Genomic DNA, 16,618 nt, shown 5'->3' on the forward strand with positions numbered 1-16,618 from the left:
CTTTTGTTAAATTTACATATATAAGTATCATGTTAATCACCCACGAGTGATCTAATTATACTAGTAATTTTGTGGTCAATCGTACAATAATAAGTACTCATAAAATAATTTAGTCTAGTATTCACTTAAGGCCAATAATTTACAAACAATATAATGTGCTTCCAAAAGTAGGTAGGCTCCACATTGGCCGCTATAGCCAAATCACCGATATCAAAAATATTCGTTAAACTACTAATATCAAATCTAATATGAAACATTACTTTCAGAAATGATCTGCTAGCCTACTATCCTGGGTCTAGTACTCATTTTAGATACTTAATTTTTTTTTGTCACATCACAGAGGCATGATTATCCTAAATAGCTAGTTTCATAAAAATGGCTCTATTCAAGAGTGCTGATCATTCGTATAGTTCATATTTTTTATATCGTGTCTGTCGTACGAGAGTCAAACTTAGAACGTTTCCACAACACAGTTGTTTTGGGTTTGCTATAAAGTAATGGGAAAACATGAAAGGAAATTGTTTTCATTAAATTGTTGCATGATATATTATGTTTTATTATGTCCAAGCAAACAAAAACACAAACAGTAAACATTACCTTGATAGCATGACTCTGCCTGGTCGTTAAAGATGATACATATTATACTACCTTACATTTAAGTTGGCTTCGTCTATCAAATATAATTTCGTGTGGATTTAGAGTAAAAACGTTGAAAACGGTTCAAATTACGCAGTATTTAAGTAATTCCCATGTAAAATTGAAAAAAAAATGTAAACGTTTTAATTAATAGAAACTGGATCTTTGAGAAGAAACTATAAATTTATTTAAATGATTTTATAGACTTTAAAAATATATGCATTAAGTAACCTCTAGTTATTCATTGTTATCTTTGTCAAAGTTTTATTATTGTTATTCAAATATTTTCAACAAGAAGTGAAAGTACGGTTAATGAACTTTGTAAACATCATCATTGGCATTGGGCAAACGTAGGTATAAACCCGTTGTGTATTTTGACAGTTACAGAAATTAAAAAAAACGTTAAATTAATTTTGGCAAGTTTCATAAATTTCATGACAGAAAACAAACATTCAAAATCGTAAACAAACACACAGTTATCGCGTGTAATGCTTTAATATTTCGTTTAAATAAAATAGTAAAGAAACGTTATACCATCAACGCGAACTTATTGTGACAATCAATACAACAGTGCCTACGTGTTGTAATAACAAAATGCAGTCATCTTACTGACAAACAAATATAAATAAACTCTTCATAATGAATAAGAAACCACGTACTGGTCCCAGAATACGCATAACTCGTCCTAGAACGAGAAAGAACGAAGAAATCGACGAAAAACATTATATTTATACCTGCCAGTATTGTCGTTTGAAATTCACGCAGAATTCGCAACTCTTCCGTCACATGACATCAAATCACGAAATACAACAGAAAACGGCCACCTTCGAATGTAACGAGTGCCAGATAGTCTTCAACAAGAAGAGCAATCTGGACCTACACTGTCAAACTCACCACCAAATAAAAAGTAAGTCTAAATGCGACAGTTGCGCCATCACATTTAAGTCGCGATACTGTCTGCGAAGACATCTGAAACTCAAGCAGCAGCTTGCGGAGAACTCTTGCATACATTGTCAGAAGAAGTTCACGAGCAAAGACGGCCTCGCAAAACACATGAGGAACAAACATTGTGATCAGAGTGTTATGTTTGAATGTCGGGTTTGCTCTGTTAAATTTAAAGCAGCCGAGTCGTTGCAGAGCCACGTGAACAGGATTCACAGGAGATTATGATTGAAGAAAACATATTGTGTCTAGTTCAATTATGAATTGTTAAGTACAGGGTGTAAGGGCCCATTCCCAAAAACGAGGCAAGCATCAATATGCAGCTCCTCAGAGAATAGAAACTTATATTAAGTATTGGATTGTTTCATGAACCCACTTCTTCTTGGTGTTGTTCACCATGACTTGGTTGGTGTTCATTGTTTTAGCACGAACTCATTTTGCTCACTTGAACTCACAATGAATGCATTTTACTGTGGCACAATGTGAGCACCCTTAAGCAGTTACGGCAATTCTGACTAATTATACTGTGAAGTAGCCACACATTTTAGTTTGAATTGTTGGATACCTATTATACAATTACATCTTCAAACTCATATGTCTCAGAGTTGTTAGTGGCATTCCTTACTGAAGGTTGTGATGCTTCAGGAACTTGAATAACAAGCGAGTTTTGTATTATAGTGCCAATACCAGCTGTGAGGTTATCAGAATCGTTGATGCACAAGGACTGCCAGTTGCCTTCGTTTTCGGGAACGGTAGCTGCACGATAATATATAGATAAATGGTCTGTTACCGGGTATACAAATGTATTATCGATAATTAGTTGATAACATCTCACTCTTATGTTATTTTAATTTACTCGTTTACTTTTTAAAGTACATCCATGAATTATAGGTTACAAATGAACTGATAATTGCTATTGTAAAATATAACTTCTGTGCCTATATATTGAAGAAATTTACATGAAAATACATTATGTTGTTTTAGTGCCTCTAACCCAAAATTACACAATCTTGGTATATTGTATTTATTTATAATGAATCTCGAGTTTTGAAAAGATGTGAAGTGTATTCAAATTTACCTTCATATTGGAAACTGAAAATTATCAATAAAAATCAATTTTTTCATTCATTTCATATTGTATTTCACATTTTGATTTAAGATTGATTAAAATAATTAAAAAGAGAGTGGTCAAGCATCAAACAAATACACATTAGATAATTTTTTTGTAAAAAGCAAATCAAACCGTACACTGATAAGAGCATGCTATTTCAAAATTAACCACAAGTGGAACTGTGAAGATTTTTCAAATACATATTAAGTAATAAAATTTTACATGTAGTACCATAGCGGTGTTACATCTGGTCTAGTGTTTCAACCACTATCTGGTGCTTTTATAATTTCTATTTAATTAAAGATTTTATAACGAAATGTGATGATGATAATAATATGGGCATAATATGAGAATATTATATAGGATATTACGTTTTTTTCTTTTTTATTGCCCTTGTGGGCAGACGAGCATACGGCCCACCTGATGGCGAGTGGTTGCCGTCGCCCATGGACTTCAGCAATGCCAGGGGCAGAGCCAAGCCTAGCCTACCGTTAAGGACTATATAGGACTAATGGGAGGATAGAAGTTTTGTCCTGTATTTATTTAATATTGTCTATATACTAGTGATGATGACTGCGATTACTGCGGAGTATCTCCGTCCTGATTTTGGGTAATTCTTAACTAATGCCCTTACGTTATGAAATACCATCAAATGCTTATGTTTTTCAATTCGAAAGAAAAATAGTATAAGAGATCGCGCGTCGTTGTAGCTAGAAGTCGGTTTCATACTTTGCGACAACTGCATAGTCTTTCCCTTAGGAATAAACAAAACACTAGTGTCTCAGTAAAAAAAAATATTTATTACAAAAAAAAAACAGGCAGTTGAGCACACAAATTTGTAGGGCGTGGTTGTACGGCCGATCTGACTCTCCCTCTGTAGGTTACCCTCCTGAATTCCGGCAGCCAACGGACGTGGGTTGACCCGCTGAAGCACCACGTCTGGACTTCTGGAGGTTTCCTGGGCTGGCTAGATCACCAGGGTACGGGTTACTGGGCGGAGATGACCTTTTCAGCACACGCAGTTATCGGGTGAAGCAATAAGCAAGAAGCGTGAAAAAGCAGCTAGGCATGAACCCCTAAAAGCGGGGTCGAATCCGTTTATTTTAATCGTGTTAATATTAAACAGCACACGATATTGCTGTACTAAATATTTTTTTTAAATAAATTATTTGTAGGTAAGTCGTCTGGTTTGAAAACGAACTTTAACTGAACTCGAATACAAACGTAAGACTAATAAGGAAATCTAGTGACGACTCCGGCGGCTGCGCAGTGTCTGCGCCAGCCGAACCTACGTCTCGGGGCGAGGTGGGAACTATTGTTCTCACCTCAGCGGTACAGTCGATAAAATAACTGCTTTGAACATAAATACTTTGGTTTTAAGGTTTTTTTTTATCTTTTTATTTTGCAGACGATTTCAGTTGTAACATTACGTTACAACTTCAGTGTAGAAGTCACGTTGACAAGTGAAGATAGTTGCGAATTTTACTCGACGCGGAGCTAGCCCCGTCCATATCGCCCTCCCGCTCTATCTTAATTCACACCGGTCATCGTTCTCGTCGAACCCGTCGATTGCGACGAAGGGCTCGGCGAGTAAATTAACCCACAGACAGAGCCCACTGAGTTTCTCGTCGGATCTTCTCACTAAGTCGCGTTTCTTACGTGGTAGATTCTGCGAAGCACAGGTCTTGCTAGGGTCAGTGTTAGCAACATGATCAGGTTTGAGCCCCGTGAGCTCGCCTACTTGTTAGGTTACGCTGACATAGTCTCTCAAGGCTATCAGATTAGGTAGGAAAAAAAAAAACAACCCACTTCACAACAGAGGGGTTGATGCGTAAACACTAGGCTTCAAAATAAAAACACTCCAAATGTGATATAAATCAGGGAATCAAGATCCGTAATCGCCGCGGTCAAAGGAATAAGGTGTAATTGCATTGTGTGATGCTATGACGGTTTTTAAATCGCGCTGCAGGTACCAATTGTTTTAACACGCTGACCGCCATGTAAGTCACCGGTGCCCTACGTGTCGCACTGAAATAATGATGTCGATTTCTATTACTGAGCGTCTAATCTTTGCCTTTTTTGTTTTTAATGTATGTTTTAGTTTTTTAGGTCACTTAAAAACAGATTCGTTCTCAGTATCTTCGGATTCGTCTTTCCTAGAGTCTACTAGATATTCCGGCGCCTTAGTAAGAAGACCGAACAGAGAAATCGACATAATTATTTCAGTGTGCCGCGTAGGGCACCGGTGACCTACATGGCAGTCAACGTGTTATTGATAGTGTGTTTTCTTCCTACCTAAGCTGTTAGCCTGGAGAGGCTATGCCAGCGTAACCGAGCGAATAGGTAAGGTCACGGAGCTCAAACCTGACGACGTTGCCAACATTAACCCTAGCAAGAGCAATGCTTTGCAGAATCTACCGGCGGAACGGAATAGGGACGCACTTAGAAGATCCGGCGAGAAACTCGGTGGGCTGTGTCTGTGGGTAAATAATTATATAATGTATGAACGGTCCTTAAATAGTACTGGCAATGATTCTAGACTTTTTTACTCAGCGACTCACCGACCAACTACAGTAAGTAATCCCCCTATTAGACATTAGATTGGCTCCGCGTTATAGGAAGCGCGTTGTAGCGTTATTTGCGTGTTAGTTGACTGCTGCCTGTTGCTCCGCGTTATACTATGGCTGGATAGGTGACATACCGATACCAACCCCCTCTTTTCTCATCCGGACACTTAAGCTAAATAATAGTGTTTATTGTCTCAGTGGTGCATTTAGCGCTCCTGACTGTGGCGGCGAGGATGTGCGTTGAGGGTAGTAGTTGATTTCTTTGTTCGCTTTCCCGACCCACTGACAAGATCCGGCGAGAAACTTACTGGGTTGTTTCTATGGGAAATTATGAATCTCGGGTAGGCAGCATCAGTATAACTATTGCCCATAAAATCATCTATGGTACGTCGGTCGTCCGCCAGTAATGGATTATCACGCATTCAATAAAAATTCAAGATCTTCGTCGTTGTTGAATTTTATAACTTAAATTACAACTGTGAATAAATCACGCCCGGTCATCTGGCTCCAATTTAGGATTTCCTGTGTTATGGGTACTAAAATGGCAGAAATCCAATGCGCTGCTCGGACCAAATACGCTCCACTCTCAATACCTCAGTCCACGTTGCTATCCACACAGCCTAGGACAGGCAGGAATGGCGCAAGATAATGCAGGAGAAAGTTATTAGAGGAGGCCACGACCCTCAACACTGAGGATTATCGACGCAAGGAGGAGGAGGAGAGGGTACTAAAGACTGACTTTATGTACGTACTTATATACTTTATGTATACGTTTAAATATACATAGATAATAGGCGCCCAGATAAAGAGCAAACAAGCCTGTTCATCACACGAATGTTTTCCCGATGTGGGAATCGAACCCATGACCCTCGGCGCAATAGTCAGGAGCGCTAACTATATGCACCATCGAGTCAGTCAGTGAATATTTTGTTGGTTTAAATTTTCCTCAAGGTTAAATAGGTTAACCTCTTGATTTGACACGTGTACACAATATATAAAGTTTTAGATCGTTCATTGAACCCGGTATCCTGAAAGAATAGTTGATTACCGGAAATATCAATATTTAAGCAGCAGCTAAACCTAAGCAATAAATACTTGTCGTTTCACTCGGCTTCAAAATATTTCTATATCCTTCTCACTAATGATCAACTGCAAAAAAGACGGAGCGCACTAACTCAACTCACATAACGATGTTAGCTAGTACTTTTCCTCAGTGCTTAGTGCAAGTATTCTGCTTTCTACGTTTGCCGCTAGAGGCGCTGTTCCAGCTCCATACAAATTCGAGTCAACTTTTACGCGATCGAGGAGTTAAACTCGCACTAAGCACACTGTTGTATATATTAATTTACGTCGACTTTATTTTTATATCATACATGCATATAAATATAAATAATAATAAATAAATATTTACTAACAATCACGTCACGTTAACAGGTCCCGTGATAAGTTCGTAAAGAACTTGTGTTACAGGTACCAGATAACGGAAATAAATGTAAGATTTTTTTATTATACACATATATATATTTAATATACATCCATAACCCTGGAAAAGACATTTATATTTATCATACAAATATCCTCCCTTGGCGGGATTCGAACCCGCGACCCCCTTGTGTAGTGACCATGTCACTTACCACTACACCAGACGGCCGTTATATATATACTGTTATAAAGCCATTGGTACACTAGCAGCTCGTGTAACGTAGACATGGATCTGTGTACTAATAGTAGATTCCGCATGCTTCGCTAATCTGTGGTAAAGACCGATGTCTGGGGCACAGATGAACATATTAGCTACTGATGGTAGGACGTCTTGTGAGGCCGCACGGGTAGGTACCACCGCCTAGCCTGTATATGCTGTGAAGCAGTAATACGTTTCGTTACAGCCGTTGTACTGTAAAAACGCAGACCTTAGAACTCGCATCTCAAGACAGGTGGCGGCATTTACGTTGATGTCTATGGGCTCAGGTAACCACAACAATTGGAACGTTACGTCTTCCAACCATTTAAGCAAAAAAAAACTATTTCCATTTTGCGCCCTCAACGATTTCTGCCGACTAGCAATTCAAGCAACATGCTACAAACAATGAAGCATCAACCTTATCGCTTTGATCGTACACTTGTGTAGTAACGGCGGGGGGAGCAATAAATAAATGAAACGGCTATTCAAAGATTTAATGGACTAATATTTAGTAAAATACCATATCGTAATTATAATATGTAATAAAAATTCATATAAAAATTCAAGTGATTCTCAATTTTACAATATCTAATGTTTGCCGGGAAACGTATTTTATCGAATGAAAACAACATAACACACACACATACACGATCGTCAAGAAATACGGCTCAGCCTTGCTCAGCTCAGCTCAGCTTGAGCCTTCTAGCCCAAAATTTTTTAAATTCTATTGTACCGACTTGAAAATTGAAAAATCAATGAAATTGTTTTTAAAATTATTTATACTGAGCTATTCTATACAGACAAATAATCGCCACATTCTCTCGAGAAATACGTCCCCGGCAAAGCGTGAATTCTAACGCTATACAAACAAACAAATACAACTAAAAACAAAACGTATGGTGTAATATTTAAACTAATTTACATAGTACGTAATAAAATTTTACATAAATAGATAGGTTTTTTTTTGTTTTTAATTCATGCGCGCATCGCAACGCCAGTGTCATTTACAAAGTCACCAATCATTTTTAAAACGATAAAATGACCAAAGGCTTGATTTAATTAAATAAAAATAAAAAAAATACACAGTAAAGCCAAGTTTCAAGTCATCAATTTCTAAATATTGCATTTCAAACAAACACTAGATAAATCTATTATTCGAATTACAGTACATAAATACATCTTATATAAATATTGTTACAGCCAACGTGCATTTTCGTATCGGCAAAAAAGCTTATCCTAGATCTCAGTGTAAAAATACATACAATAAAATACTGGAAAACAAAAAACCAAATTCTACTAACTACTACTAGAAAACGAAAGTATTAAAAATAAAAAAAATAATACAAAAGTAAACGGTAAAAAAATAAATAAGAAAAAAATTAGTCAAAATACATCAAAACCAAAGCCGGTGTCAGACATCACTAAAGCCACTTCCCGCAAAATTAATTACAAATTTGCCGACTCGCCAATGCAATCAAAACTGCCATGTCTATGTAATTTAGCGAGCTAAAGTGACACGCACTCAGAGCTAAAGACGCCTACTGCAGTGTACTTATAGAGCACGTTCCGAGCCGGCAATGTCTTTTGGTTGAAACGTCTTTGGATCACGCGCTCCTCTTTGGTCAAAACTACAACGCAAACGGCAAAAAGTGTACCCAATTAACGTAATACTAATAAAATAAAATAAAAACAATACCTCCCAGTCAAAACGAAACACAGGAAAAGTTTCAAATTCATTTTAATAGTTTTCACAATAGTCTAAAAGAATTCATATGCATTTATTTAAACTGAATTAAAATAAGTAATAATATAAAAGCAAATTCGACAACGCCAATATAGATAATTATTTAAAAGTGAGAAAAAAAAACAGATTAAACATGTTGAAATGCTCAAAACTTCCAAATCAAAACTGCTAGTCCGGTTCGGTCTCGCATAATACCGAGATCTTTTCGTCCGTCAAAGTGCAATTTCTGAACGACCCACCGACAGCAAAACAGAGTAGTTTGTGACATATGCTTGCTGCCGCCATCTCATTAACATATTTACCGCAAAATCAAAAATTACAACAAACAGACTGTGTTGACAGACGAGAAGATCACAAGCATTTTGCCCATAGAGTGCTTATCGCTAAAGGAAAGCTTAAAAATTAATCTTAATTACATATTCTCTCACTAAGTTGTCACTAGGTAAAATTGTTTTTAAGAATGAAAAAAAACAAACCGAACCAGAGGCAGCGTGCCGGACGACCATTGCAAATGTAATAAACACGACCACAAATCAACAAAACTGATTCTATGAAACACTCGACAGAAACAATTTTCTATAAAAATATATTATACTTTCATTTGGGAATCAATAATGGTGTCGTCGTCTCGACATATTTAAGGCTTCATTAATTTAATGCCTCTACGCAGACAAACAAGTAGGTCACAATATTAATTACTCAAATTTCAAGAGCAAATAGATAAATATCCACAATCATTTTAAGTACAAATCTGAAACCAAACCAATGGGATATTGCATTTATTATTTATTAAAGTATATCGAGACGGCGACTGCAAAATCCTGTTTTAAAAAAATAATTTTAAATGCACCATTCGCGGCGTGAATCACTAAGAGAAAATTCAGAATTATTAAAAAATATAGTGATAAACCTTCATTGAAGACCGCGAGCTTTCAAGGCCCAAGGCGACGTCGGGGGTCCGGTAGAGCGAACTGGCAACACCACCAAACGTCAACGGATTGGGCATTGAAATGGCGCGCGCACAGACATCGAAAAAAAAAACTAAAAACATTTGTCTAACTTCATTAATTATTTAGGTACTATTTTTATTTAATTTTCATCTAGGTAATGAATCTACACTCCTCTATCATCGTATTATTTATTTATTTATATAAACCGTTCAAATTTTCACTAAAATATTCTAGCACGAGAGAACACACGCTTCCCGTTCGCGCGAAACGCTAAATACGAGAAATTCACTAATACGCCGATCCGCTCCGATTTAGAAGTATCAAAAAATTTTTACTTTTTTTTGCGGATTTTTAAGGTTTTTTTAAATTTTTTACTAGGAAATCCAACGATTCTATATACATGCAAGTGAAATGGTGCGAAACTCACTCGAGAGAACGACGAGGGGACGTACACTTTCATAACAACAACAACAATTCGAACAGTTTCATTTTAGCTAAAAAGTATCAAATTTCATTTAAAAAAATGTATACTGTGTGCTAGGAGACGCTTCCCAAAACGAAGAAAGACGATAGTACTAATGACACCTTTGATGACGGGACGGAAAAAAAATCGATCCTGATTTAAAAAATTATAATATTTTAAAAACGTTTTATTAGCATTATTTACGCTCCATCATGTTAGTACAGCTGAATGAAACGATAGTTTCATAACAAACACATTACTAAAAAAAACCAGCAGTGAAACACAAAATCAAAAACAGCTGATGCAGCGCAGACTCGCGCGATCCCACAAATACTTATTTACAACATTTGTCTAAATAACTCCATCATTAAAGGTGTCATTAGTATTATCGTCTGTCTTCGTTTTTGGAAGCGGTCTCCTAACACCCAGTATATATATTATATATATATATACGAAATTCTTTCTTAATAACATATTGAATACAATATTATAATATAATACTTAAATATATACATAATATATACGTATGACAAACTGCCCCCCGCAGTGCGAACTATACTCTGTGATATGCCATACAAAATTATCCAAACAGAATTTTCATTATAAACACGTACACAATAAAAACGGATAACATACAACAATAACAACGTAAGTAGGAGACGACGACTGAAAAATCAAAACGCCACGCAAAAAACGCCCCAATTTTTCATTCGCAGCTTCAAAAACTCCAAAAAACCGCGTCGCAGAACGACAAAGCGATAATTAAAAAAAAAACCAAAGTCAACCTATAAACGAACAAGGCAATCCCGTAGTTAAAACTTAAACATCCTTCCAAATTAACTGAAAAACCTGAAATTAAAAATTCTACGACAACAAACCACTACGAGAACGCATCAAAAGGCGGCGAGAAACTCTCTCCCGTCAATGTGAAACGCTAAACATTAAAAAAAAAACTCCATTTAAACCACGGCTCGCACACAACTCTCAACCTCAACATCTTCAAAACACAAGTCACCAGTCGTTGGGAGACCATAGTCATTCATCGACAGACCACGCGTGCACAGGCGTACCAACGTTGCGCGCTCAAAAAAAATCACGTCCGAATCCGAATTATTATACACAATTATCGTTTTTTTTTTATAAAAATACAAAAATACAAAATGGGATAGTGCTATACGACATTCACACAACACGCTCCTCGAAGCATTTCGCCATTGTTGAACTTCATTAAGGGGGGAGGGGAGGGGACGTCAAGGGGGCGCAATTTCGAGAACAATCATTTGAGCAATCCCACCAAATCAAATAAACACAACTATTAATATAACAAATGAAAACGCACAAATCCCCAGAAATAAAGACGTTCAGAGTTGCAAGGAATAAATTTTCAAATTCTACCATGAAAACAGAATGTGGAAACATTGTATCGGTTATGAAATAAGAAGGATGGAAATACGTGCGCACAGGGCGTAATTTAAAAAATATGCTCTATTTTAAACTTTTTCACTTACGAGAAGAAAATCTTTTTTCATATTCACACTTCGACTATTATATATTTTATCAATTTCACTACAACAGAGACAGCGCGGCTCCACCGTGAAACGTTACGTATTAAAATTCATACTATAATTATTACTATTAAATTACCTAAGCTCTAAGAAAATATATAAAAATTTCAAACTATTCGTCTAAGTTTCTATATATTATTATAGAAGTGATCTTTATATTTATTAATTTCAACGTCAAGTTTCACGGTGCGACTTCGTCAATGAAAATTTCACTAAAATGCCCTCTCTAATAAATACAATTGCACCTAGTTAAACTTTAGAAAAAATTGTTTCTTTAATCCGAAAATCACGTATCGTTTCAAAAATATATGCCTATTTTTTGTAACCAGACAGATTTTTGTAACAAATTTTATTAGAATATATTATATTGTTTTTTACCTCTATTTTGTAACCAGATAGAGGTAAAAAAACAATAAATATTCTAATAAAATTTGTAACGGTCGATCAACAATCCCGAACATTGGTAGCGCTCAGCACGGAACTCAAAAAGAAAAATCGATGACATCGAGAGTTTAAGATTTAGTTCACGAGCTTGGTAATACGTGACCAGTCGATTCAAAGAATTACCAGGAAAGTGAAAAACCTAACATTTCGCAGGTCATCACGCAGAGCTGCAAGAGCTCTTGTGCCCAAAACTAAACCGATTCAGGAGGGGTAGCATCAACAAACGGACAGACGAAAGGCACGCTTTAAGCATAGAGCCCAAGACACGAGGAAACTACAGTAACATTCTAAAGAAAAAACCATCCAAAAATCGCTAGTCTTTTTAACTACAGTCTACAATATCCGTGGTGATTCAGGGATACAGTCCGACGGATATTAAGTACAACTTGACGATACAGGCAAGCGGCCGGGGCATATCACACAAGCGCGCAGGCCACACCGCTTATTAGTGGAGAAAAAATGATTGTTTTTTAAACTACAAACATCATGCCTAGATTTTGTTTGGCCGATTCAACGTGGCGTACCCAAAACGCACACGAAACATTTAGAAAGTAGATAACTCATCAAACTGAAGTGAAACACCAAATTCAATGAGTTCTCACGGGCGCTACGAATACAGAAGCATCCCCGCAAAGTATAATTGGTCCTCTAATTTAAAAATATAGAAAAATATTCGTCATCTCGAGGCGATCTGCGACCCTTCTCATTCGCGACGAAAACACCCCTAGCCTAGTTCTTCAATGCCAATTATTCTACAGTTTCAGAATTATTCCCAACCGAACCGGGCACAGCTAATGAGCGTCCTAATCGCTGCATCAGAACGCGCTGCAAATCGCCAAAATTACCACTAACTCACATCAAAAAACAAGGAAAATAAAAATAATCTAAATACACACACAATTTTTTAATTACATTTTATGTGCATATAAAATGTTGCCAAATAAAAATTAACTACACATCATTAACACATTGACTGCCTTGTAGGTCACCGGTGTTTTACGCGGTGCATTGAAGTAATCATGTCGATTTCTGTTAGCGTCCGGATTGCCTAATTTTGCCTTCTATTGTTTTTAATTTATGTTTTAGTCTTAGTCTTTAGTCTACGGAATCATTAAACATTATTTATATAATTTTAAAGTCTAATAAAGTCAAATTCACTAACGCCACGACATGCACGAGCGCCTCTCAAATTAACTAACACACTAAGGCCTAAATAAATATATTGCTTCTCAATTTGATTGACGTATAAATGTAAAGATAAAAATTACAATTAATGGTGTTGCAACACAGAAGCCACGTGCGGGCTACAAATCCCAAGTGTCGTTGCCATTCAAAATGTTTAGCAACAGTTTTATACGTACAAAAAAAAAACTATTTTTTACACTAAATTTTCAAAACCTACTAGTCCATTGCACTATCCCGGCGAATCGAAAATATATTTCATTTGGTTAAATATATATATATTATATTAAAATACGCTACATACATAAAAAATCTACAGCCCAATTATTGGTAACTCTTCAAAAAGGACTAAGACTCGTTTTTGACGACGAGATAAAAAAATTACCAAATTAAAGTACCCACAAAACCAAGTAAATCAGCCTCGTCGTCATAACGTGCCTCCATTTTGTACTAACACTCCTCCCCCTCCACTAAACGCCTCCCAGGATGACAAGAGACAACAAAAGTCATTATCAAGTTTGATCGCGCGTTTCGTCAAAGGCTTTATTCAAATTTACTCAAAAAGATAGTATTAATTTGTTTTTTAATGTGTAGTTTACTTTTAATTCGAAAAGCAAATCATCGAAAATTGATCAACTTGAGTCATTTCTTTAGAACGAAAAAAACACGATCAAACAACAGTAGTTTATTCGCGTTGATCGACTGAGAAATGCCTATACGAATTTTTTATAAATTACCAGGATTCAATCACCAAAATCTATCAAATTTCTCAGCAACTATTTTGACAGCACAAATTATTACAACACGTCCAAGGAACAAAATTGTTAGTCATATTTAGAAAGGGCTGATTTACAATATTATATTCCTTGCACTTATCGATTTTATCGGGATCTTACCGTGATTGTCAGTTTTAGTGGATTCCGAACATTCCAGATTCGTGGCAAGAGTCTACCCGTCATCATAGCGCTTACAACAATGCCATAAAATCAAGAATCCATCAAAACAAAAAAAACATCGAAACCCATTACCATAATAGCCTTTACAACCTTTTTAAAATACAAAACTTAACCATGAAAATGTCAAGGCATATTCTCAAATCAATCAACACAAATAACCAGTATACATCAAACGCAGTAGTAACACGAAAGAAAAAAGACAACAAACAACAACCACAGAATATTCGAGAACGCACCAACGTTCGACTCCCAGTCGACAATACCGAACGAAAACTAATTTTTAAAAAAACACAAGAATTTATACTAGCTACACAGGTACAGTTTTGCTTTGTGACTTCCTCATAGAGCACCCAAAGGAGAACGCACCTACTGCTCGTGGAATAGACTATTGCTCATCCAAGTTCGAGCCCAATTCCTCCTACGGTGCTCTTAATGGAGAAATCTTCAAGAAATCAAGACCAATCGTCTCTCAACGTTTAATATCTAAACGAGTGCACGGCCACGTAATCTAAAATGCGACCGCGCGCAATATACGTCGCCGCAAACAACAAACGGACAGATGCTAGCTAATTCAGGTTACATTCTGCTTATATAAGAAAACCATTTTCAACAAACCCGCTCACGAAAATAGCAACTGTACCGTAATCGACTAAACTTGGTTGCATTAATGTCGAAAGCGAGTTTATAGGAAAAAATGGTAGTAATTATTGTACTTGAATCTATATATTTTGCTTAACATTAATAATTATTAGTAGTAAATAATGCAGCATTCTAGACGCGAAAACCACAAGCGTCCAAAATTTAGAAACATCTCGATACTAGTCCGTAATTCGCGAGTCACGTCCGTGATAATGTTGCGGAGTTTTAAAATTTTCTACTAAAATCGTAGTTTCACGGTATTGTCTGTTGAAAAAAAATTCAGAGGTCTTGTTTGAAAAATGATCGACGCCGGCCACTTAAAGGCAATATTAAAAAAAAACACGTGCTGCTTTTTATTTATGATAAACGTTAAAGCATTTCTAATTGAACGTTAAATTTCATTTATTGGACACAAATGTGTTTTGTTCGCAATTTCTCAAACAAGACCTTCTCGGCCAAGTCTCACCGATTGCCGACATCTTTGCAGCATCCCCGCACAGACGTTGGCAATTTACAGTTCGGACGCCGACAATTATGCCAAGCGGCGAGACAGTTGGCAAATCATAGAAAAACAAAAACACAGTCATTTACATAGAGACCCAGATGTTGTTGCCAGCGACGAAAGGTTAGTCGCTATGGCTGGCACCAGTCAATCGTCAAGCTATAGAACGTCAAGTTACATACGCAGACTCGGCTGTCTGTTGTCCGTCGGTAGTCGTCGTCGCCGTAGATTGTTAACACCAGCGAAAGGGCACGGCACGCGGTCGATCGGCGCCCTCCTTCACCAGTGGCTTGTGAAACTCGCGCCCGGGCCGAGAGTGGATCGTCGCCCAGCAGTGCTCGCAATAATACTGAAACGGTCAACGGGCTCACCGTCACTCTCAGACCTTTTGCAAGTTTTAGTTCACACGATAAGTATCTATCACATTATTGTTGCCAATTATTGAGACTCCAACCTAATCGATTAACCCCACATTCAAACTACAACGAAGTGTCTTAACGTGATCGATGCGGAAAAAACAAAGTCATCTAGCTATACCAGCGCGCCCTAAATGATCGACTCTTCATGCGATAAACAGATCCTTATCTCACCTGTAGACAAGTGACGTTGGCGCAAAAGAACGGTGCAAACTTCGAGCCGCACCGCGCTCCGGCGCACTCGTCACACATCTGGTCGTCCAACACGTACGGCTTCACCTGGAAATTAACATTTCGCATCAAATGCACATCTCACATAAAATACACAAACAATGTCAATACCTCAAAGCGTTTAGCTGACGGTATAGAATCCACAATTTAAGACTAACATTGTCGTTGCAAACAGCTCGTGTTTAATTAAGCTATATAAGTAGTTGTAGCTTGGCGACAGAATAGTTAATTCAGAAAAGAAAATTATGTAATTAAATTTGTGTAAAATAAGACTTATCGTCATTCAGATGTTACAACATCTGTGAAACCTATTGTGTAAACCCAATGTGTGCACATGTCGGAGAATAATTAAGGAAACCCAAATATCTATTTATTTTACGTAGATCGCACTCCTAAAACATGATTGAAAAAAAAAGTACCATTTTGTAGGTTCTTCTGTGACAAAATAAATAATTTATTTTAATGGCAACACTGACCTCGACGCGCTTGTCAATGTCGCCGTGCTGCAGCTGCACGAACCGCGCCGAGATGGCCGCTATGTACGACTGCTGGTTCGAAAACGCAACTCGTCCGGCGCCCTGGTAATACG

The 16,618-nt window shown here is 37.0% G+C and overlaps 2 protein-coding genes across 2 annotated transcripts in view; one reads left to right on the top strand and one right to left on the bottom strand.

The window, feature by feature from the left end:
* The first annotated feature begins 873 nt into the window (after window positions 1–873).
* Window positions 874–2,548, top strand: LOC114250465 (uncharacterized). Its single transcript, XM_028184344.2, has one exon. The coding sequence runs from the start codon at window positions 1,276–1,278 to the stop codon at window positions 1,804–1,806; it is 531 nt and encodes a 176-aa protein (XP_028040145.1). The 5' UTR covers window positions 874–1,275; the 3' UTR covers window positions 1,807–2,548.
* Window positions 2,549–7,417: 4,869 nt separating this feature from the next.
* The window catches only part of orb2 (cytoplasmic polyadenylation element-binding protein orb2), a 77,626-nt gene continuing 68,425 nt past the window's right edge, over window positions 7,418–16,618 (bottom strand). The window contains exons 8-10 of the mRNA XM_028184358.2: window positions 16,506–16,607; window positions 15,973–16,077; window positions 7,418–15,731 (exon numbers count right to left, since the gene is read on the bottom strand). Of these exons, the coding sequence (XP_028040159.2) occupies window positions 15,615–15,731; window positions 15,973–16,077; window positions 16,506–16,607 (324 nt within the window). The 3' untranslated portion in view covers window positions 7,418–15,614. The remainder of the gene's footprint in view (window positions 15,732–15,972; window positions 16,078–16,505; window positions 16,608–16,618) is intronic.

This window comes from Bombyx mandarina, chromosome 11, assembly GCF_030267445.1.
Source record: "Bombyx mandarina strain Sakado chromosome 11, ASM3026744v2".
In the NCBI taxonomy this organism is placed as follows: domain Eukaryota; kingdom Metazoa; phylum Arthropoda; class Insecta; order Lepidoptera; family Bombycidae; genus Bombyx; species Bombyx mandarina.